The sequence below is a fragment of the Microcaecilia unicolor genome, chromosome 9 (genome assembly GCF_901765095.1).
Source record: "Microcaecilia unicolor chromosome 9, aMicUni1.1, whole genome shotgun sequence".
Classification (NCBI taxonomy): domain Eukaryota; kingdom Metazoa; phylum Chordata; class Amphibia; order Gymnophiona; family Siphonopidae; genus Microcaecilia; species Microcaecilia unicolor.
In genome coordinates this window covers 20,676,531-20,702,033 of record NC_044039.1, presented here as the reverse complement: position 1 = coordinate 20,702,033, position 25,503 = coordinate 20,676,531, and the positions used below count along the sequence as shown (strand labels likewise).

The 25,503-nt window shown below is 44.0% G+C and overlaps 1 protein-coding gene across 1 annotated transcript; it reads left to right on the top strand.

The window, feature by feature from the left end:
- Window positions 1-4,582: 4,582 nt before the first annotated feature.
- Window positions 4,583-25,250, top strand: EPYC (epiphycan). The gene is made up of 6 exons (XM_030215223.1): window positions 4,583-4,754; window positions 8,121-8,283; window positions 15,841-15,999; window positions 18,953-19,155; window positions 23,636-23,731; window positions 24,923-25,250. Exons 1-6 carry the CDS (start codon window positions 4,593-4,595, stop codon window positions 25,091-25,093), a joined length of 954 nt encoding a protein of 317 aa, XP_030071083.1. The 5' UTR covers window positions 4,583-4,592; the 3' UTR covers window positions 25,094-25,250.
- The last annotated feature ends 253 nt before the right edge of the window (window positions 25,251-25,503 follow it).

Here is a 25,503-nt window from a genome sequence, read left to right as displayed (position 1 = left end):
TGATCGCCATTTCCGGAGTGAGAGATACAAGTGGTATTACATTAGAGATCATGATTGACATAGTAGATTAAATAGTCAAGTATAAAGAGTTCAAATTCGGAATTAGATATAGAGTGGTATTGCGTTAAAGTTCATTCATGGTAGAGTAGACTTTGGTAGTCAAGTATAGAGAGTTGGGTTTTATCTAGTTCAGGCTTAAGTTTCGTAAATATATATATATTTGCCTTTTAATATGATCCTAAGGGCTGCAACAATGTGGGCACAATAGAAAAATGAGGGTCAATATAAGAATCTTCAAGGAATGCTAAAGGGGTTGTCAACTAAAATTTAAAGTCCATTTTTGATTTTAGGGAAAGGGAAAGGAATTTGGGTTTAGCTCCCATCTTTTCACTAGTAGTTCAGTTAAGTTAAATTCAAGTACTGTATTTTCCTGTCCCCCAAGGGCACACATTCTAAAGGTGGAAGTGTCAACATGGGCTACCATTAAGACAGGTTATTTTGCCATTAACTCATGCTATTTTAGTACAGGACCCATTTTATGCAACTAGACCTAGGGGGCTCTTTTTCTAAGGCATACGAAAAAACAACCAGTGTTGGTGTAGGTGCATGTATTGGACACGGACAGGTCCATTTTGGGCATGATACCTTACCGCCACCCATTGACTTAGTGGTAAGGTTTCACGTGTTAACCAGGCGGTAATCTTCAGTGCACGAACAATGCCGACTACCTCCCGATTAGTGCCACACGGTAGAAAATAAAAAAATATTTTCTGATGCGCGTAAAAATGGAATTACCGCCGAGGCATGTGGTAGTCGGACAGTAGTTCCAAATTGGCATGCATTGGATGCGTGTAGGCACCTACCTGCCTTAGTAAAAGGGCCCCCTGGTTACTAATAACCTGGGTTAAAAGTAAAATAACTTATCTTATGGTAGCCCATGGTGAGAACTTCCCCTGCCCCTAAGTTTGTACCTAAGGTAATGTAACGTGACTTGCCCAAGGTCGAAAGGAGCATTGGTGGGATTTGAATCAGGCTCCCTGGTTTTTAGCCCACTTCTCTAACCACCATGATGGGTATCAAACAGGAGATGAGAAGATGATGATATCTGATTACCTCAAGGTACAAAATCCACAGGAGAAAACAGTGGTGCGAGTCAGAGCATTAGGATGCAAATGAAACATTGCAAGCAGGAAAAAATACATGATAAAGCTGTTTTACACGTTATTGGTGAGGTGCCATATCTCCAGAAGAACAGGCTAAGTCTCCTTGGGCAACAGAGAAATATCTGTACTCTATGCCTCATGGAATGAGATTTGAAGATATGGGATACTGTATATACCCCTCATAAGGGAGGAGGGTTATGATAGCTCAAAGTTATCCATAACGCACGAAAACTTGACTTTGATTGGTTAGCCTCAAAAGTAACACAAGGAAACCGTTCTTCACAGAAGAGGGATTCATATCTAAAACAGCTTCTTAGTGTAGGTGGTGGAGACCAGAAAAGTAACTGAAAACACAGAATAAGCGCACAGGATCTTTGCATTCAAGCATGTAAGGGCCAGGCCTATTAGGTCTTATCTTCCGCCTGGACTGATATACTCACATCACCCCTCTCCTCAAGTCACTTCACTGGCTTCCAATCAGATACCGCATACAGTTCAAGCTTCTCCTTTTAACTTACAAATGCACTCAGTCTGCAGCCCCTCATTACCTCTCTACCCATAACCTCTGCTCTCAAGACAAATCCCTCCTTTCAGTACCCTTCTCCACCACCGCCAACTCCAGGCTCCGCCCTTTCTGCCTCACCTCACCCCATGCTTGGAATAAACTCCCTCAGCCCATACGCCAGGCCCCCTCCCTGCCCATCTTCAAAGCCTTGTTCAAAGCCCACCTCTTCAATGTCGCCTTCGGCACCTAACCACCATACCTCTATTCAGGAAATCTAGACTGCCATCACTTGACACTTGACATTTTGCCTATTAGATTGTAAGCTCTTTTGAGCAGGGACTGTCCTTTTGTTAAACTGTACAGAGCTGCATAACCCTAGTAGCGCTCTAGAAATGTTAAGTAGTAGTAAGTAATAGTAGTAGTAGGTCAGGAACAGGCAGAGTAGAACGACCTTGCAAAAGAATTTGCCCCATGGATGTTTACCCTTCCCGAGGTTGCAGGGAATTCCATCCTTGGGAACCACATGCAGTGTTTCAGAACTGTCCAAGTACTGTTTTTTTTTTTTTTTTTTTTTTTTTAATTTTCTTTATTGAGCTTTTAACAAACATAACTTCTCATTTATGAATGATAATGAGTGGAATGGATCGGGTGGATGTGAAGCGACTGTTCACGCTATCCAAAAATACTAGGACTAGAGGGCATGAGTTGAAGCTACAGTGTGGTAAATTTAAAACGAATCGGAGAAAATTTTTCTTCACCCAACGTGTAATTAGACTCTGGAATTCGTTGCCGGAGAACGTGGTACGGGCGGTTAGCTTGACGGAGTTTAAAAAGGGGTTAGATAGATTCCTAAAGGACAAGTCCATAGACCGCTATTAAATGGACTTGGAAAAATTCCGCATTTTTAGGTATAACTTGTCTGGAATGTTTTTACGTTTGGGGAGCGTGCCAGGTGCCCTTGACCTGGATTGGCCACTGTCGGTGACAGGATGCTGGGCTAGATGGACCTTTGGTCTTTCCCAGTATGGCACTACTTATGTACTTATGTACTTATACACAATTTAGAAATCATATAACCAAATTATACATCCTTATTTCTAATTTTAAACATTCTACCGACCACAAGTTAACAGAAATTGATCCAAGATGAAAGATTTTTCAAATAATCTAAAAGAAATAAATCAAAAAAGAAAGTACATAAACGAAGCCCTAGTCCTGGGTTATTCTACCAAATCCGGTTAATCAGTGTTCATATGGGATTATACCTTAACATTTATTTCCTCCCTACTTATTATAAACTCCTCCAACTGTTTAGGTTCAAAAAATTGATATTGTTTAGATTGAAATACAATTCTGCAAACACAGGGAAATTTCAACAGGAAACTAGCTCCTGTTGACAAAGTTCTTGTGCGCAAAGCCAGAAAGGCCTTGCGCCGCTTTTGGGTCTCTCTTGATAAATCAGGATAGATCCTTATTTTAGAACCCAGAAAGTTTGAATCCAAATGTCTTAGTGAAAGTCTCAGAACTGCATCCCTATCAATCTCCAAAGCAAAAGTAACCAACAAAGTAGCTCTCCTTGTAACGACCTCCAGAGATGATTCCAAAAAAGTAGTTAAATTCATCTCTCCACCCTCTTGAGGAAATTTTCCTACTCCCCTTGGGTCAGTTTGTAAATAAAACGCACGAGTAATGGGTGGAAGTGCTGTGTCAGACATACCCAAACTTTCTACAAAATATTTTTTAACCATTTGTACTGGAAAGACTAAAGGAGAGCTAGGGAAATTTATTAACCTTAAATTAAGTCTTCTAGACTGGTTCTCCAGATATTCCAGCCTTCGGGAAGTGAAATTCTTTTCTTTAAGAAGAGTTTGACCCACAAGTTCCATCTTTAAGGTTCTTTCAGTAAGTTTTTCCACTTCCTCGGCTTGAGAGCCAGTCTTTTTCATTTGAGTTAATGCAGTTTCTGACAAAATTTTTATAGTCTCCGCATTTTTAACCACCATAGTTTGTAGGGAAGAATATGCGGTAAAGGTTAAATCCCATAGTGACTCTAATGTCACTACGGCTGGCTTTTCCATTTTCCCAACAGTTAGTTTAGGAAGTGGTGCTTTAACAGCAAGCTCCAGGGTACTCACTGTCTGTGAAGACAGCCCAAAAGATGAAATCGGTACTGGGGCTTCTATGCTGACAGCATTCTGATTTCCACCGGCTTCCACCAGGCTCCCTCCCTGTGCACCCGACTCTCCATTCCGGGTTGGGGCATCAGGGCTCTGTAGGAGACGCTCACTTCCTGGTTGCAGGGGCGCCGCACGTTCGACGGGGCTCAGGGAAGCCCCGTCTACACTGACAGCCAGCATTGAAACGCCGGCTTCTTCAGAGGGGGTAGAAATTTTCCCAGGACCCAGCGCTACAGCGAATTCTTCCAATTTCGCCTGGCGAAGCTGGTCTGACCCGCCAGGGAGAGAGGGAGTCTCCCTGACTTTGCCTCTCCTTTTCCCCATTCCGAGAATCAGGTAAGGGACCGCTAAACACCGCTTGCTCAGAAAGAATTTGTGTGCGTCTGGCAGGGCGACTCAGACCGTCGCCATCTTGGATCCCCCCTTCCCAAGTACTGTTTTATTTCATTTTTGCCTGAAATCGAAATCTTAAACATAGAAACAGAGAAAAATGTAGGCAGATAAAGATCACATGGCCTGTCCAGTCTGCCCATCCGTGCCATCTACTCTCCCTAATCGCTCCTCCCTTAGAGATTCCATGTACTTGTCCCAAGCTCTCTTGAATTCAGATACCGTTTTCATCTCCACCATTTCCACCGGGAGGCCATTCCATGAATTTGCCACCCTTATTATATTAGCAATTGAATATAAAATTGTGCCAAATCTTTTATATTGTTTATATTTCTTTTATTAGCAAAGGATTGAAGAATGAAGAATTTTGCAGTTTTTCTTCTGGGACTTACTTTTAAGGCAGTTGCGGCTGCTCCTCCAACAAACTCCATTAACTATGACTCTGAAACATACGATGTAAATTTAGAAGACTTTAACCTTTATGACTACGATGAGAATCTCACAATTGACCAAAGAGAGGTAATCTGATTTTCCCATATTCCCAAATTAAGGGGCCCTTTTACAGAGCGGGGAAAAAGAGAACCCTCGGAAATGGCTTGCATGGTGGTAATTCAGCGGTAATCTCAGTGGCGTACCCACAAGTGGGCCTGGGTGGGCCAGGGCCCACCCACTTAGGGTTCAGGCCCAAACAACAGTAGCACACATTTAGTGGTAGCTGGTGAGGATCCCCAACTCCACCAGCTGAAGACCTCCCCCTGATGGTAATGAAAACGCTACTCTCCTTGATACTGGCACCTGCGCATGCTCAGTCTTCAGCGCATGCCTGCTGCAGACTGCCAAGGTGGAAAGAAGCGTTTTCTCGCCAGCTGAGATCTTTTTTTTTGGTGGTGGTGCGGGGGGGGGGGGGGACACTTGGTACCCACCCACTTCTTGCCTAGGCCCACCCAAAATCTGTTGTCTGGCTACACCCCTGGGTAATCTACCGTCAAGTTAGCTAGGGAGCCCTGATAACCACCTCGTTGGGTGGCGGGGTAAGGGCTCCCCGCCGCATGGCCATGTGTTGTCTGGGGTCTTTTTACCCGCTGCGGTAAAAAGGGCCCTGGTGCGCGGGGAAAAATGGCCCCTGCCGCTAGTGCAGGGCCCTTTTTCCCGCAGCTTGGTATAGGGTCCAGGAATTTTCAATTTAAAAATGCGGATTTCAGGTGTAAATATGTGCATCGGCATTTGCATGGTACAGGAGCTGATTCTGGAAGCTTGTTTATAACGGTGCATGGGCATCTAGGTTGCATTCATAAAATAGGCACCTTTTTCAATTTCATATATAAAGGTGTTCTATTCTAAAAACAGGACTGATCGGTCGGATTTAGTAAATATCGCTCAAAAAGTGGCACCAGAAAAAATCGGCACTCAACGCTTTAAAAGATGCTCTGGGCTGAGTGCCCTTTATAGGACAGTGCGTGGTGCCGATTCCTGTCCCAAATTTGGGTTCCTGCTGAAAACAGGTATAATTCCTGGTGTCCAATTTGGGCATGCATCTCCACTATTCTATAGCACTGAGCACAACTTTCTGGAATACCCCTGACCAGGGCTGCCAAGATATAGGCTCAGGGCCGACGCAGCAGCCGTCACCCCTCCCCCATGGGACTCAGCCACCGCCCCCCCCCCCCCCACTCAGGATACAGCCACCTTCCCCCAACTCGGGATGCAGCCTCCGTCGCTACCCCTTACTCAGGCCACCACCATCCATGCCCCCTACCTTCCTATGTTAGTGCGTCTGCTCTTCCCTGGCCTCCATGGAGGGGCCCAGCGCCAGGGTCTGTATCTCTCCAGCTCTTGTGTGCTAGGACCGGGTTATCACATTAATGCAATCACTCGGGTCCCGACAGGAGCAGGAGAGAGACAGACACAGGTGCTATGCCCGGGGAATTTTGCCTGTGCTCTCCTCTCAGTAGCCCTGCCCATGCCCCTCCCATGGCCATGCTCCCTTTGGATTGCACACTATGGGATTTGGGCACCCAGTGTTACAGAATAGCAACCAGATGCAAGCGCAAATCCTAGCTGGTGCCCATTAACATCAATATTTGATTGTTAGCACTCAATTATTGCTATTAATTGCATCTCAGGATTGCGCCCAAATTTTAGCATGCAAATTTGGGTGACCTTTACAGAAATGTGAAAACATTTTATAAAATGTAGTATGTGTTTGAAGTGCAAATAATATTTTGTAAAATGTAACACATAAATTTAACACAGTCAAAACAAAGCAGAGGTAGATTATCCGGCTTATTTTCGAAAGAGAAGGGCACCCATCTTCCGACACACATCGGGAGATGGGCGTCCTTCTCTCAGGGTCGCCCAAATCGACATAATCAAAAGCAAATTTTGGGCATCCTCAACTGCTTTCCGTCGCGGGGACGACCAAAGTTCACAGGGGCGTGTCAGCACCATAGCGAAGGCGGGACTGGGGCGTGATTAAGAGATGGGCGTCCTTGGCCGATAATGGAAAAAAGAAAGGCATCCCTGACGAGCACTTGGCTGACTTTACTTGGTCCATTTTTTTCTTGCGACCAAGCCTCAAAAAGTTGCCCAAACTGACCAGATGACCACCGGAGGGAATCGGGGATGACCTCCCCTTACTCCCCCAGTGGTCACCAACCCCCTCCCACCCTAAAAAAACTTTTAAAACATTTTTTGCCAGCCTCAAATGTCATACTCAGCTCCATGACAGCAGTATGCAGGTCCCTGGAGCAGTTTTAGTGGGTACAGTGCATTTCAGCCAGGCGGACCCAGGCCTATTCCCCCTACCTGTTACACTTGTGGTGGTAAATGTGAGCTCTCCAAAACCCACCCGAAACCCACTGTAGCCACATGTAGGTGCCCCCCTTCACCCCTTAGGGCTATTGTAGTGGTGTACAGCTGTGGGTAGTGGGTTTTAGGGGGCTCAGCACACAAGGTAAGGGAGCTATGCACCTGGGAGCAATTTGTGAAGTCCACTGCAGTGCTCCCTAGGGTGCCCGGTTGGTGTCCTGGCATATGAGGGGGACCAGTGCACTACGAATTCTGACTCCTCCCACGACCAAATGGCTTGGATTTGGTCATTCTTGAGATGGGCGTCCTCAGTCTTCATTATGGCCGAAAACCGGGGGCGACCATCTCTAAGGTCGACCATCTCAACATTTAGGTTGACCATCTCTAAGGTCGACCTAAATGTTGAGATTTGAGCATCCCCAACCGTATTATCGAAACAAAAGATGGACGCCCATCTTGTTTCGATAATACGGGTTTCCCCGCCCCTTCTCGGAGCCGTCCTGCGAGGACACCCTCATGAAAACTTGGGCACCTCGTTCGATTATGCCCCTCTATGTGTTTCCATATATGCTAGTAATGTCACTATGAAAGGAGTTAATATACAAGTAATCAAGGGGCTCTTTTACTAAGGTGCAAAGGTGTCTATGCACATCCAACATGCGTCAATTTGAAACTACCGCCCAGCTACCGCGTGCCCCAAGTGGTAATTCCCTTTTTTACATGTGTCCGATACACGTGGCAGAAAATATTTTGTATTTTCTACTGCATGGCGCTAACCGAGTGGTAACTGGCAGTGTATGTGCATTGATGCTTACCACCCGGTTAGCGCACGAGACCTTTCCACCAAATCAATGGGTGACGGTAAGATTTAAGGCCAAAAATGGACAAACGCTGGTTTTTATTTTGCCGCACGGCCATTTTCGGCAACAAAAAAGGTCTTTTTTACAGGTGCGCTGAAAAATGGACCCGCAGGCATGCAAAACACACGCCTACACCAGCGCAGGCCATATTTCGGCGCACTGTAGTAAAAGAACCCCCAAATGTTACTGACCTAATTATCTAATTGCATTTCCTCAGATTGAGATTGGTACTGTGTTACCTATTGCACATAAACAGATTCATTCTTCACAACAACTGCCAGAAAACCCAGATAAAGAAGAATCAACATCAAAACTCATTGATGGTTCTACACAGCAAAGGTCTGCGTTGCCAGGGGTCCTTGGGCCTCAAACAAATGCAGGTAACTATGATCAAAAGTTTGCAGCTTCTTGTCAATTTAATAATAATAATAAAAAAATACTGTCTATAATGAATATTTTTAAAGTTTATTTCTAAACTCCCAAAGGACAAAAGACTTACAAAATAACCACTGCTTTTCGAAAATAGAAGCAGACAAGTCTCGCTAGTTTTAATAAGAACTCCTCTTATAAAAATGAGTGACGTAAATGCCCAAGTAGAAATTAGAACTGAAACATTCAGGTTGGGTTGTGTCAAATTCCGTTAGCATTGTAAGGGGCTCCTTTTACAAGGCAGAGCTACCGATGATGTGAAGAAGCCCATTCAATTCCCATTGGCTTCTTTGCCTTCTACACGTTAATTGGTAGCATTGCTTTGTAAAAGGAGTCCTAAGAAAAGGATCTGCTGACATAACATCTGAGGCTGTCATAGAGGCTGGCATTACTGTTTCTTTCACATCTTTGAGGGGTGGAAGGGGGTCATTGACCACTAGGTGAGTAAAGGAATCCTGTGCAGAAGGAATGGATCCTCAGGAGCTTAGTTGAGATCGGGAGGCGGGGCTGGTGGTAGGGAGGCGGGGATAGTGCTGGGCAAACTTATACGGTCTGTGCCAGAGCCGGTGGTTGGGAGGCGGAGCTGGTGGTTGGGAGGTGGGGATAGTGCTGGGCAGACTTATAGGGTCTGTGCCCTGAAGAGCACAGGTACAAATCAAAGTAGGGTATACACAAATAGTAGCACATATGAGTTATCTTGTTGGGCAGACTGGATGGACCGTGCAGGTCTTTTTCTGCCATCATCTACTATGTTACTATATTCCTTTATTCCTCCAGTGCTCATCGGGCAATTTAGGGCACTTTTTTGTGGCTTAGTCATTATTAAAACAAGTCTAGAGTCCTGGACATTTTTGTTTTGTTCCATTATGGCTGAAACGCCTCCTAAGGAATGCCCAAATCCCACCTTAACATGCCCCTTTGAGATTTGGATTCATTACAGACAAACTGCATAGATAAACAAAACGGGTTTAGAAAATACTGATTTTTGGTGAGAAAAACATCCAGATGTAGCTTTATGCCACTTTTTTAGACATTTTTCTCTTTTGAAAATTAGCACCATAGTAACATAGTAGATGACAACAGATAAAGACCTGTACGGTCCATCCAGTCTGCTCAACAAGATAAACTCATAGCATAAAGTATGATGTGATACTTCATATGCATATCTGATCTTGATTTGTCCTGGAAATCTGAATTGGAAATATTCATCTTTTCTGTATCAAGATTTATTCTTGGAATTTAAATTTGTAAATTGCTTAAAAAAAAAAAAAAAGATAAATTGTGATCATAGACGTTAGATAACCAGAATGGACAATTGTACTATGCACTTTTCAACTAACTTTCTTATAATAGAAGATATTTCCAGTAACAATTACATATCATAGGACAAAATGTTATATATTCAGGTCCACAGAGGAACAGGAAGATCTCCTCCACGGTCTCCCTCTATTATGTGACCAGCACGTGGGCACAGTTTGAGTGGAACATGGGCAGATTTATGAAATATGTGCGTAGTTTAAATAAGGTTGCTAACTGGATCCGGATTCGGCTGGCAGGGTTGGTCCGGTTCTGAGTTAACCCCGTTGCGTGCAGGGACTTGTGATCTTGCTTTTCTTAAGGAATGCAATGGGGAGATCAGGACTGCGGGTCCCGGAGTGCGATGGGGTGCACTCGGGACTGGATCGGCACTGTCGTCTGAGTCTGGATTCAGTTGGCAACCCTCTACACCAGCATTTTTCAACCAGTGTGCCACAGCTGCTCCCCAGGTGTGTCACAATGAGCTATTGCATGGGAATGGGGTTTCTGGGAATCCCCTGCAGGTCCGTGGGGTTTCCATGGGAGTGTATGAGCCTTTCAGGCTTATTTTCGAAAGTGATCGCCGGCGATCTTCCGACATAAATTGGGAGATGGCCGGCAATCTCGCAAAAGCGGCAAAATCGGTATAATCGAAAGTGGCATTTTTGACACCATCGCCGCTTTCCCGTCGCCGCGCCGGTGAAAGTTCAAGGTGGCGTGTTGGTGGCGAAGTGAAGGCAAGGCATGGGCAGGCATGGGCGTGGCTACCAGATGGCCAGCTTTTGTGGATAATGGAAAAAAAAAGCGGCATTAATCAGTATTTCGCCGGGTTTACATGGTCCTTTAATTTTCACGACCAAGCCTCAAAAAGGTGCCCCAATTGACCAGATGACCACTGGAGGGAATGGGAGATGACCTCCCCATATTCCCCCAGTGGTCACCAACCCCCTCCCACACTAAAAAAAAATAAAAATAAAAAGCTTTATTGCCAGCCTGTATGCCAGCCTCAAATGTCATACCCAGCTCCCTGACAGCAGTATGCAAGTCCCTGGAGCAGTTTTTAATGGGTGCAGTGCACTTCAGGCAGGCAGACCCAGGTTCATTCCCCCCCTACCTGTTACACTTGTGGTACTAAGTGTTGAGCCCTCCAAACCCCCCCAAAACCCACTGTACCTACATGTAGGTGCCCCCCTTCACCCATAAGGGCTAAGGTAATGGTGTAGAGTTGTGGGGAGTGGGTTTGGGGGGGATTTGGGGGGCGCAGCACCCAAGGTAAGGGAGCTATGCACCTGGGAGCTATTTGTGTATTTTTTAAAAAATTTTTTAGAAGTGCCCCCTAGGGTGCCCGGTTGGTGTCCTGGCATGTCAGGGGGACCAGTGCACTACAAATGCTGGCTCCTCCCATGACGAAATGCCTTGGATTTCGCCGGGTTTGAGATGGCCGGCATTTTTTTTCCATTATCGCTGAAAAATAAAACCGGCCATCTCAAACCCGGCGAACTCTGGCGTTTGGCTGGGCTAAACAGTATTATCGAAAAAAAAGATGGCCGGCCATCTTTTTCGAAAATACGGTTCCGGCCAGCTGTTGCGCCATCGTGGAATCCCAGACTAGATGTATTCCATGTATTAACAAAGGTGGCAAAAATAGCAAATCACAGCCAGCATGGTTAAAAGGTAAGGTGACCTACCTAACCAGAGTCCTCCAAGACATCCAAGCACTGCCTTCTCCCTTCAATAATTCAGTGCAGACACACTTGCTCTCTGCCTGGACTGATGCAGCAATTGGGAAGAATACATACTTTGTAAACGGGTCTCTGCCACAGTCTAATGTAGTTCAGTAGCATAATTAAATTAAATTACTTCTGAAGGTTACAGGTACGGGGGGGGGGGGGGGGGGGGGAGGAATGGAGATTACTTGCGGGGATGAGTGGGGATGGAATGGATCTTAGCGGGAATGGGCAGGTTATGGGTTCAATTCCAGTGCTGTGCCCTGACAATTTTTTGCGCCAAGTGTGCCGTGAGATGAAAAAGGTTGAAGATCACTGCTCTACACACTGTACTTCTGCTGTGTGCCTTTGCACCTGCTTCTCAGGCTGCATTTTAACCACAATTCTGCAGCAGGGTTGTGATCATAGTCAGTGTTAGGGGGTGAGAATAAGACAATTCTCCTAGGTCCCCATGCCTCAAGGGCCTCAAGCTTATTCAAAGCTGAAGAAGGCCCCTTCTAATTTTCTAAGAAAGCAAATAGAATGTTAGGTATTATTAGGAAAGGAATGGAAAACAAAAATGAGGACGTTATAATGCCTTTATATCGCTCCATGGTACGACCACATCTCGAATATTGTGTGCAATTCTGGTCACTGCATCTCAAAAAAAGATATAGCAGAATTAGAAAAGGCACAGAGAAGGGCAACAAAAATGATAAAGGGGATGGGACGACTTCCCTATGAGGAAAGGCTAAAGCGGCTAGGGCTCTTCAGCTTGGAGAAAATATGGCTGAGGGGAGAAATGATAGAGGTCTACAAAATAATGAGTGGAGTGGAATGGGTAGACGTGAATTGCTTGTTTACTCTTTCTAAAAATACTAGGACTAGGGGGCATGCAGTAAAGCTACAGAGTAGTACATTTCAAACAAATTGGAGAAAATATTTCTTCACTCAACGTGTAATTAAACTCTGGAACTTGTTACCAGAGAATGCAGTAAAAGCAGTTAGCTTAGTGGGATTTAAAAAAGGTTTGGCTAGCTTCCTAAAAGTCCATAGGCCATTATTAAGATGGACTTGGGAAACTCCACTGCTTATAAGCAGCATAAAATGTATTGCACTGTTTTTGGATCTTGCCAGGTACTTGTAACCTGGATTGGCCACTGTTGGAAACAGGATTCTGGGCTTGATGGACCTTCAGTCTGTCCCAGTATGACAATACTTATGTTCTTATGGTATATTACTTTGTTTTTCTGCCAAAATTTTAAATGTGACATTCTCTCTATAATTTAAACAGAATAGGTAAAAGGTTTAGACGTGGTTGGTACAGACAACTAGTGTACACTGTGTAGATGTATACCACTGTAACTCTTTAACAGAAATAGAAAAATGTTCAAGGGAGGCCATTTTAGAATGGTTGTAGCCACTTGACTGGATAATTTTGGATGTAAAAATCATTATACGGCCAGAATTGTGGGTGGAATATGGGGCCACTCAGATATCTATCTTACATGTCTAAGCAGTGATATCCAGCAGTTAAATGTATACAAGTTAGACAGCCAAGCAGTCCAGAAAAATTACAGGCATAAGTTCAAACATCTAACTTAGATGGTTCAAGTTATATAGGCATATTCAGCGGCACCATCTAAATAGATAGGTCACTGAATATAGGTATAATTTGAAAACATCTAGACTAGATGTTTCCAAATTATACATTCACTCCACAGCTGTTATATTGACTTGAATAGATATATGAAATCCAAGCACTCTGTTCCCTTTGTTTTCTATAAAGACAAGATATAAGAGACCTCATAATATTCTTAAATGATAGTTCTCGCTGGACGTATGAAATGCAGAAGAGTGCCAATTTCTGCAAATTCTCCTGACATAACTCTATAAAAATCGGTAGATACCTCATTTCCCAATCCATTTCTGCAACATCTGTACACAAAACCCTGTCCAATAAATTGCCCTCATTTGATGTTGCAATCAACATTCCTTAACTTTTTTAATGTTGTTTAATAGTGCACTGCACTTGTTAACAGAGACGGAAGACATAGATAGATAATAGTAATTCTGTGAAAATGATCCCATGTTACTATAATTTGAGCCTTAATTATAAATTGTATGCAGAGTAACATCCATCTTCTCTTATCACATTAGTTTGCGTGTGCCGTTTCTGATCAAATAAGACACTTGTAACCACTCGCCTCCACCTACCCTCCTCTCTTCCTTCCTGTACACATTAATTGATTTGATTTGCTTACTTTATTTTTTGTCTATTAGATTGTAAGCTCTTTGAGCAGGGACTGTCTTTCTTCTATGTTTGTGCAGCGCTGCGTACGCCTTGTAGCGCTATAGAAATGCTAAATAGTAGTAATAGTAGTCTCTTGTAACCAGAGCTAATATTGTGATGTCATAATGCCTCAGCCACCAATAAGAGCCAACCTCATCAGTGATGTCACAATGGCTTGATTGTCCTATACTTGGCTTACTTTTATTACATAGCTCTTTGAGCAGGGACTGTCTTTCTTCTATGTTTGTGCAGCGCTGCGTATGCCTTGTAGCACTATAGAAGTGATAAATAGTAGTAGTAGTAGTATTCTCTTATAACCAGAGCTAATACTGTGATGTCATAATGCCTCAGCCACCAATAAGAGCCAACCTCATCAGTGATGTCACAATGGCTTGATTGTCCTATACTTGGCTTACTTTTATTACATAGCTCTTTGAGCAGGGACTGTCTTTCTTCTATGTTTGTGCAGCGCTGCGTATGCCTTGTAGCACTATAGAAGTGATAAATAGTAGTAGTAGTAGTATTCTCTTATAACCAGAGCTAATACTGTGATGTCATAATGCCTCAGCCACCAATAAGAGCCAACCTCATCAGTGATGTCACAATGGCTTGATTGTCCTATACTTGGCTTACTTTTATTACATAGCTCTTTGAGCAGGGACTGTCTTTCTTCTATGTTTGTGCAGCGCTGCGTACGCCTTGTAGCGCTATAGAAATGCTAAATAGTACTAGTAGTAGTAGTACACTAAACAGCACAGCCATATTCGTACTGGTCTACTGGTTTTTTAGAAAACATTCAGACACAAAATAAACATCAATGAAAAATGGCTCAATTGTAACATTCATCTGTTGTGCTCCTACATGATTCATTCTTCTGCTACTCCCAGGATACTCCAGGTCCAATATTAAAACGCAATTTAAACAACCAGGAGAGGATCCTAGCTGTTTAAATCACTTTTCCAAGGCTATGTGGTACGTAACTGGACTGTGCCGCTAAATATCCCCATTAACCATCATTTTCCTGACTGGATAGGTTAGGGGTGGGCCGAGGCAGAGTTAGGGCAGAGCAGTGACCTAGCCAGTTAGCAGAGATTTTCAGTCTGCTAACCTGCTAGGTAACAGTATAAAGTTAGGACAACAAACAGACTGTCCTAATTTTATTCAGTGAGGTTAACTGGACACCGGCCTGAATATTGGCTGATGTCTGGTTAACTTCTGGGTAGCGACAATATGTTCCTGCTGCTCCCCCCCCCCCCCATTCTGATCTTCCTTCTCACCCCCTCGAAGGAATATGTAACCTGTCCTGAACCCTCCACCCCACCCCACTCTACCCCATAGACCCCCCGGGTCTACCTTGCTGGTCAATGGTGGTCTAGGTGGATATGGGCAGGAGCAATGTCCATTTGATTCTTCTCGGCACAGATGGCTATTCATAGTAACATAGTAGATGACGGCAGAAAAAGACCTGCACGGTCCATCCAGTCTGCCCAACAAGATAACTCATATTTGCTGCTTTTTGTGTATACCCTACTTTGATTTGTACCTGTGCTCTTCAGGGCACAGACCGTATAAGTCTGCCCAGCACTATCCCCGCCTCCCAACCACCAGCCCCTCCTCCCAACCACCGGCTCTGGCACAGACCGTATAAGTCTGCCCAGCACTACCCTCACCTCCCAACCACCAGTCCCGCTTCCCACCACCGGCTCTGGCACAGACCGTATAAGTCTGCCCAGCACTATCCCCGCCTCCCAACCACCAGCCCCGCCTCCCGATCTTGACTAAGCTCCTGAGGATCCATTCCTTCGGCACAGGATTCCTTTATGCTTATCCCATACATTCAAAATGGCTGCCGTAACCTCTAGCATCAGCCTCATGGTACTTCAATTACTGCAAGTGCTTCAGGTACCACAGTACTTGATGTACCATGAGGCTGCCGCTAGAGGTTGCAGCAGCCATGTTGAAGAGCCAGCTGTGCTGGGTAGAAGCAAATGAGCATCATTCCTTCCTGTTTCCCCTTAGACCACTGTGGACCATAGCAGCATGGTAGGCCCGGCATTCCATATCTAGGTCTAATTCTGACCGCTGCGGGCTGAATATCAACTGTTCTGCTTCTATCTACATCAACTGAGCTTCAAATATTTTTTTTTTCAATAAAACAGTATTTTTAAGTTACAATAACAGTCCAATTATTCCATTTTGTTTTATTTTTCTAGGGCTTCCAACTTGCCTTCTTTGTACCTGTTTGGGAAACACAGTCTACTGTGATGATCATGAGCTGGATGCCATCCCTCCACTTCCCAAGCGAACCACCCACTTTTACTCACGTTACAACAAAATCAAGAAGATAAACAAAAGTGACTTCGCCAATCAAAGTACGCAATTCCTGTGCTGACAATGCAGCTTGTAAATTAAACATAGTAGCACAGTAGAGGAAGCCAGAAGAAAAACCATTCAGTCTGCCCAGTTATTCCTGTTGTTTTCCTTATTGAGTAGATGAGCAGGATTTCAAAATGGCACTTATCAACGTGTCTACAGCAAGTTCATTTTTGGAGCTGTAGCACAGCCTAGGGAAATGAAGACAGACTAAACAATCTTGGCTTCAGAGCCCGGCAGCAGGGTGAGGAAGTGCCTGACCTGGAAGCTGCGCTGAAAAATGGCCCACGGCAGTGCAGACGCGTGTTTTGGAGGCGCGCAGAATCATTTTTCAGTGCACCTGCAAAAAAAAAAAAATGCCATTTTAAAATTTTTTTCCGAAAATGGACGTGTGGCAAAATGAAAATTGCCACGCGCCCATTTTGGGTCTGAGACCTTACCGCCAGCCATTGACCTAGCGGTAAAGTCGCACACGGTAACCGGGTGGTAATGACCTGCGCGCGCCAAACGCCACTTGGCGTGCGTAGCTGGCACGCGCCAGAAAATAAAAAAAATATCTTTCAGGCGTGCATAGCGGACACACACCAAAAAATGAAATTACTGCAAGGGCCACGTGGTAGCCGTGCGGTAACTCCATTTTGGCATGCATTGGGCGCACGTATACTCTTACGCAGCTTAGTAAAAGGGCCCATAAGATGGGGTGGCAGGGAGGAAGAAAAGGAGAGAAAGTTGCAGGGAGAGAGAGAAGAACAATGAATAGGAGAGAGGAATATTGAAGTTAGGGGTCAACAAGGAGGGAAGAGATGAGAAGAAGAAAGAAAATGAGGGTGACAGAGACAAAACCTGAGGATCAAACCAGGGACCTTTGACCAACCCAAATGTTTCACATCATGACACCACAGAATTATTAAGCTAGAAGAGAAGATCACAAGCACTAAAGTCCTTTTTGGCTACCTAAAAGTCTATTCATACACATGAATTAATACCTAAAATAAGGATATTTTCCCTTTTCATGGTTAAAAGGTGAAGTGAAAGAGGCTATTAGAGCCAAAAGAACATCCTTCAAAGAATGGAGAAAACTAGTCAAAATTGTTAAAATGCATTCGGACTGTGAAAAAATTGCAGGAAGACCTTAGGAAATTTACAGGCTTTAAAAGCCATCAGGCCAACAATCGAAAGCTCTTAAGTGGCAAATATCAGCTGCTCTCTGCATAATGGCTTTATTTTTAAAATGTTAGCATGCACAATGGATACAGTTGATCATGTAAGTTCCATGTTTCCAAAATGTATTATTTATTTATTTTTTTTACATTTGTATCCAATTATAATTAAGATTCACTTATATATTGCTGTTGTAGTCCACAAGTTAAAGTGAATCCCCCCTTTTTTGTGTTGTTACATTTGTATCCCACATTTTCCCATCTATTTGCAGGCTCAACGTGGCTTACATAGTACTGTGAAGGCATTCGCCGACTCCAGTAGAGAAACAAATACAAAGTGATGTTTTGGTCGAATAGGGTTCATGTGTTATAGGCACATTGGGGAATCGGAGAGAAGAGTTATGCAGTGTTCATTGCGAGCTTTGGTTTCATTATGTTGCAGGGTTCAGTCACTTAAGTTGGGTTGGTAGGGTATGCCTTTTTGAACAGGTTGGTCTTTAGTGATTTCTGGAAGTTAAGGTGGTCGTACGTTATTTTCACAGCTTTTGGTAATGCATTCCACAGTTGTGTGCTTATGTAGGAGAAGCTGGATGCATAAGTTGATTTGTATTTGAGTCCTTTACAGCTTGGGTAATGGAGATTTAAGTATGTTCGTGTTGATCCAACTGTGTTTCTGGTTGGTAGGTCTATGAGGTCAGTCATGTATCCCGGGGCTTCGCCGTAGATAATTTTATGGACCAGGGTGCAGATTTTGAAAGCAATACGTTCTTTGATTGGGAGCCAGTGCAGTTTTTCTCGGAGGGGTTTGGCGCTTTCGAATCACATTTTTTCCAAATATAAGCCTGGCTGCTGTGTTTTGAGCGGTCTGAAGTTTCTCTATGAGTTGCTCTTTACATCCCGCATAAATTCCATTGCAGTAGTCAACATGGCTTAGTACCATTGATTGTATCAGGTTTCAAAATGTTTCCCTCGGGAAGAATGGTTTCACGCATTTGAGTTTCCACATTGAGTGGAACATTTTCTTGGTTATAGAGTTCACTTGACTCTCGAGTGTAAGGTTACGGTCGATTATAACACCGAGGATTTTCAGGCTATCTGAGATAGGGAGGGTGTAATCTGGGGTGTTTAAATTTGTGGGTTTGTTCGTGCTGTGTTGGGATGAGAGGATGAGGCAATGTGTTTTTTCCGTATTGAGTTTTAGCTGTAATGCAGGAGTTCATGGTATTCAAGCCGAGCTTGATTTCATTGGTGATTTCTGACAGGTCATGTTTGAAAGGAAGGAATGTATATTGTAACGTCGTCTGCATCGAAGTAGGGCAGCATTAGGGACAGCTCAGAAGCAAGACCAGCAGTTAAATGGAGAAATTCAACCACTCTCCATGTAACTTATACGTTCAAGTCTGAATGCAGAAATAGTAGGGATAACTTTATACAGCTAAGTTTTCCATATAATGTTCTGACAGCGTTTTCAGCATTCAGACTTAAAACACATATTGCGGTTCAAAATATGCATAAATTTATTTGGATAAATTATCCAAATAACATTTTGCATTTGCCAGTGTGCTGGACAATGACCCCCCATGCTTCTTTGTAAATCTTCTAGTGCTTTTCAACTTTCACCCTATTTAAAATGACATCACCCTATATTCTATTTTACTGCCAGTTGGTGAATTTTCAGTTTTCATACCTCCAGATTGAACCATATCCTAAGCACTTTTAACCTGAGTTGTTTTAACGAATACAATGAATAAGTTCTAGCAGTCAAAATATTCTGTTAATTTTATCTTGCCAGGCAACTTAAAGAAGATTGATTTGACATCAAATTTAATCTCTGAGATACATGAAGATGCTTTTCGGGAGCTACCGCAACTAGAAGAACTGGTGCTTCGGGACAACAGGATAAGGCAGCTCCCTGAATTACCTGACACCATGACATTCATTGATGTCAGTCTCAACAGGCTGGGCAGCAAAGGAATAAAGCAAGAGGCATTTAAAGTAAGGTTGCAACCATATAACAAAATTAAGATAGCTTGATGGTAAAGAGCAGAAGATGTTCCATTCCAGGTCAGATGTAAGGTCCATCAGGCCCAGCATCCTGTTTCTGATGAAGGGCAATCTAGGTCACAAGTACTTGGCAAGATTCAGGGTTTTTTTTGCATTAGAAGGAACTAAAATAGGGAAATAAAAACTCACAATTTGTTAAACCTGGTTTCCTGCAGAGAATGTGGCCTTATCCACTGTCTATCTGCTTGTTGTCCCCTGTAAGAGCAAGATTCAGTAAATGGCATTCAAATATCATCACTGAAAAAAACTGGTGCTCAAAGATGCCTGCCCATTCCAGAATTGCATTGAGTGCCAATTTCAGCACCTAAACTTGGGTGCCAGGACTTAGGCCTGCTGAAACCAGGTGCAATTCCAATGCCCAGTTTGTCCAGACATCCCCTGTACTCTATAACACTGCGTGCAAATTTTAGGAACACCCCTGACCCACCCAGGCACCTCCCATAGCCACGCCCCCTTTTGGGTTGTGCTCTATAGGATTTGGGCGTACATTGCTATAGAATAACGCATAGCAAGATGTGTGCAAATTCAAATCGCTGCCAATTAGTGTGAATTAGAACCGAATTATTGGCACGAATCGGCTCATTAGCCAATTTAGTTGGGCACACATCTTGGGAAGCTTGCCAGGTGCCCTTGGCCTGGATTGGCCGCTGTCATGGACAGGATGCTGGGCTCGATGGACCCTTGGCCTTTTCCCACTGTGGCATTACTTATGTACTTATGTACAATTTTGGGTGCTAAAATAGAGAATGCAGGGTAAATGTGCATCTTTGACATGCCTCATTAAACTTTGACTTCGACGGGAAAACACCGAGTCACCTTCTGGCTGACACTTTTCAACCGCCCCCACTAACCACCGCACTTAGGGGCTGTTTTACTAAATTATGGTAAAAAATTGCATGGACTGTAATTTAGTTGCAAAAATTAACATGTTGTAACTGCGAAGTCCACATTACCTGCACTATCTGTTTTGTTAACAGTTAACATACACAAATTGCAGGATGTCATTTCCTAGTCCCAACCCTATTCCATGCTATAAACTTAGGGAAAAAGGGCTAGCAGCGGGGGCCATTTTTCCCACATGCCAGGGCTCTTTTTATCGCAGCAGGTAAGAAAGCCCCCAGCACATATGGCCATGTGGAAAGAGAACTCTTACTGCATGGCCATGCAGGAGGGAGCCCTTACCGTCACTCATTAAGGTGGTGATAAGGGCTCCCATGCTAACCTGGCAGCAGTGGTGATCCTAGGTTGGCTGCCACCCGGGGCAGATCGCCGCTGCACACCCCCCCCCCCCCACGGGTGCAGCGGCATCCGTCCCCCCAAGGTGCAGCATGACACCCCCCCTCAGCGCATCAAACTCCCCCCCACCAGTGCAATGACACTCCCCGGTGCATCAAGCACCCCCCAGGGTGCATTCTTGGCTGATGGAGGGTGCAGAGAGCACCTGTGCACCTGTTGGCTCCACTGGCTTCCTGCTCCCTCTGCCCCGGAACAGGAAGTAACCTGTTATGGGGCAGAGGGAGCAGGGAACCAGCGGAGCTGACAAGCGCGCGGCTGCTCTCTGCACCCTCCAGCAGCGTGCACCCGGGGCGGACCATCCCTACCACCCTGCCCTTGCTACGCCACTGCCTGACGGTATCCAAACAGCACGCGGCGATGCCTGATAACTGCCGGGTTGTTGCCGTGCAAGCCATTTCCGGGGGTTTTCTTTTGGGCATTGGGCCAGCAGTAATCCCAGAAGAGTGAGCAGTAAAACCATGTTGTGTTTACCACTGCTCTGTAACAGAGCCCCCTAATTAGCGCACACTAACCACCAAATTCAACATACAGCGCTAAGAACTGCATGTGCAAATGTGGGCATGCATGCAATTTAATTGAGTAATGAGCCAATTAGCACCAATAACTGAACTCCTAACAATTATCCACGCTAATTGGAATTAATTTGGATTTATACATGCAAAGTTAGGCACTGGGATGTGTGCATAAAAAGGGGGCACAGCCATGGGAGGGCCATGGGTGGATCGAGGGCATTCCCACAATTTATGCGCATTGTTATAAAATATGAGGGATCTGCATCTAATTTAGGTGTGAGGATTTACTCCAGGGTTCAAGTCGATTGCAAATGCTCAAGCCTAAAAGTAGTTGCGGATCCCGGCGCTAAGCACTATTCCATAAACGGCACATAACTTTGAGCACTGTTTATAGAATAGTACTAAGCGCTAATTTTTTGGCACAATTTACAGAATTTAGTCCTAAAAGAGTAAAGAGCTGCCTAGTTTAGGTGGCAGGAACTTGGGTAAATGGTGGTATTCCAGTTATTTATACACAAATAAGCCCACACTGCTCTCTGCACTCCACATTGCCTCTCTCTCCCCCTCTCTCCCCTCCCAGTCCAAGCACAGGAACTCCCCTGCCTCCAAATTCAAGTGCTACAGTAGCCCCTTCCTCGCCCACAGCCAAACCCTGCTTACCAATCAAATGGGCTCGTTTACTAAGCCGCATAGGCGTCTATGTGCGCCCAACGTGTGTCAATTTTGAGTTACCACCCGACTACCGCATGGCCCTTGTGGTAATTTCATTTTTGACGTACGTCCGCTACGCGCGCCGGAAAATATATTTTTTTTCTGGTGTGCGGGTGGTAATTGGCATTTTATATGTGTAGACCATTACCATCCAGTTACCACGTGAGACCTTACCGCTAGGTCAATGGCTGGCGGTAAGGTCTCAGACCCAGAGTGGACGAGTGGCAATTTTCATTTGGCCGTACATCCATTTTCGGCAAACATTTTAAACAGGCATTTTTTTTACAGGCGCGCTGAAAAATGATTCTGCGCGCGCCCAGAACACACGTCTACGCTACCGCAGCCCATTTTTCCTTTGTAAAAGGGCCCCAAAGTGCTTCTTTTGTTTCTCGATCCAAATCACTCTAGCAGGCATGACGGCTTCAACATGACAAGTCGCACACTGCCCAATGAAAATATGGAATATATTATTGTAAGTTTTTATTCTGAAACTGGAGTCAGTCAGTACATTTTTAATGACTTTGACTCCATCCAACTCTGCTTTCACAGCCCTGCTTTTATGTAGCACTCACTCTACTGAAGGAATTAAGGGTAGTCCCCATCCTAATCCCCTAGTATTTCCCCTCCCCCCCTGAACGTGATACTAGCAAAGGATTTCATATACTTCTGCGACAGCTTCAGAAAACAAAGACATGGATATTTCTGAAATGCCAACATAATCTTATATGTGCTGACACAGATATTTATATGTTACCATGTTCATCCTGTTGATTTTTTTTAACATTTATGGTTATAAAATGGATGCCCCTGCACATACATATCTATTCTTCAGTGCCATTTAGGACAGGCTCCACCTTGGCAGGTCATATTCTTAACATCAGCAGAATTCGAGTTATCCCTATTTGGATGTCTCATTTCCAATTTGTATGTGATTTCTAAAATCCACCTCCCCGTATAGTAACATAACATAGTAGACGACAGCAGAAAAAGACCTGCACGGTCCATCCAGTCTGCCCAACAAGATAAATTCATATGTGCTATTTTTTATTTGTACCTGTCCTCTTCAAGGCACAGACCGTATAAGTCTGGCCAGCACTATCCCCGCCTATACATAGCATCTCCAATATAGTATCATTTCCTTCTGCTGCTCTAGACTTCCATCTCATCTTGAACAAGGGCTGGAATATATCATGAGCCTTCATTAACAATTGGAGATTTTTTCCCTCTGCTTTATATCCCCACCCAACAAACTTACCCCAGTCATTGCAGTGACAGTCCTCAAAGAGCAGGGTCATTCTAGAAACCCTACAATTATTGACCTTCAATCTGGTCACTAGGTGTCAATGTTGCATGATGTAATATTGACGCCAAGTGGCCAGATTTACAGCCAATAATTGTAGGGTTCTAGAAACAGTCTGGGGTAAGTTTGTTGGGTGGGGATATAAAGCAGAGGGGAAAATCCCCTGTTGTTAATGAAGGATCATGATACCATATTCTAGCCCTTGTTCAAGATGTGACCATCTCTTGGAAATGAAAATTAGGCTTTAATGAATTCTGTTAGTGCAAACAATTTGCAATACAACAGTTCAAACCCCCATTCTTTTATGTGAGAAAATAAAAAAGTTACAGAAGTTTAAACATGTAACGTTTGAAGACTGTTTATGGACCCATGACATGAAAAATCAGCCACTCTCAACATTTTGGATCCTCTCTTTTAGTCACCTTATCCTATGTTAGCCACATTGTGCCTGCGTGCATGGGGAAATGTGGGGTAGAAATGTACTATAAATAAATATTATGAAGCCACTGGGAACCTAGAGAGACACATGCTAACAATGAATTCATATTAAAACTGATATGACACTGCAGTGTCTTAATGTTTTTTTTTCTAGGATATGACAAATCTTCATCATCTCTATCTAACTGATAATAACCTGGACCATGTCCCAATTCCACTCCCTCAGAACCTTCAATCTCTACATCTTCAGGTAACTGAAATGAGAAAGAGAGACACGAGAAAAACAGAGATCATCAACCCTGTACAGTTCAGCAGATTTGGGCTTCAATCTGCTGTGTTTTGAGGCTGACTTGATTCAAGCATGGGGCAGAGGTGAAATACTGAATACTGAATCCTAGTGTAACCCGGATCTCACTCACCACCACTATCTCAATTCCTCCCCCCCCCCCCCCCCCCACCATGTCACTTATTTCCTCAATTTCTTTCTGCAACTTACTTTCCAAACCATACCTCTGGGCTGGATCACAGTCCACCCACTGAGCTCACTTCCTCTCCCTCCCCCCCCCCCCAAAAAAAAAACTCTGGAGAGTTCTTGCATGTTCTGATTAGTAATACCCATTTCAATTGGATATTACACTATGAAGGGAAGGAAGGTAGCTGCCAGTATTGTGACAATGTCTACCAGCCATAAATGGAAGTGCTGAGGGATTCTCGGAGATGACGACCCTATAGTCCTCAGGGCAGGCAAAGGTTTCCAAACTGACCGGCATCCTACCTGAGGTGTTGGCTTAAAAAAGGGAAAGCGGTAAAAGCATCCACTAATTTCTATTAGCAAACAGTTTAGAAACACTGTATTCATGGTCTCTGCTATGAACATCGCATTTGGGAGCCCTTTTACTAAGACATGCCGAAAAATGGCCTGGTGTAGGCGGGTGTACTGGACGCAAGCAGGTCCATTTTTCAGCGCACCTGCAAAAAAGGCTTTTTTTTTTTTTTTCCAAAAATGGACATATGTCACAATAAACATCAGCACACGTCCATTTTGGGCCTAAGACCTTACTGCCGCCCATTGACTTAGCAGTTAAGGTCTCACGCGATAAACGTCAGCGCATGTACACTGCCGATTACCACCCGGTTAGCGCCACGCAGTAGAAAATAGAAATTATTTTCTGCCGTGCGTTTTGGATGTGCGTCAAAATTAGAATTACTACCCAGGGCACGCGGTAGCTGGGCGGTAGTTCTAATTTGATGCGCGTAGGCGCCTACGCATCTTAACAAAATGTGGCCCCTTGGTTTTGGACAAAAGTTACAACGTACAAGTCCTAGAATATATAGGAGGTTATTATTGGCAACAATGTACATAAAGACACACAAAAAACAAATATCTTTGGTAACATTTACCTTTCTGAATTGTTTTCTCTCTTTATTTTTTTTTTGGTAGAATAACAACATTCAGGAACTTCATGAGGATACATTCTGCAATACTAAAGATGTTACCTATATCCGACGTGCTCTGGAAGATATCAGACTTGATGGGAATCCCGTTAATTTGAGCAAAACCCCCCAAGCTTTCACATGTCTACCCCGTTTACCTATTGGCAGACTCGTCTAAAATTTGGAAACAGCTCATAAGAGAAAATAATTTTCATAATACTTACTGCACCTAAACCACAGTGTGCATTACTTCAAATCTCACTAATTTGGCAAATATTTTCACTCAATAAATTATGAAATCACAAGACTAAGGGACATAAAATGAAAAACATGATTTTCAGTGCATTACAGAATTTGTAATGTTTAATAAAGTCTTTGTTTTGTGTTACATTTGTACCCCGTGCTTTCCCACTCATGGCAGGCTCAATGCGGCTTACATGGGGCAATGGAGGGTTAAGTGACTTGCCCAGAGTCACAAGGAGCTGCCTGTGCCTGAAGTGGGAATCCAACTCAGTTCCTCAGTTCCCCAGGACCAAAGTCCACCACCCTAACCACTAGGCCACTCCTCCACTGTTGCTACTATTTGAG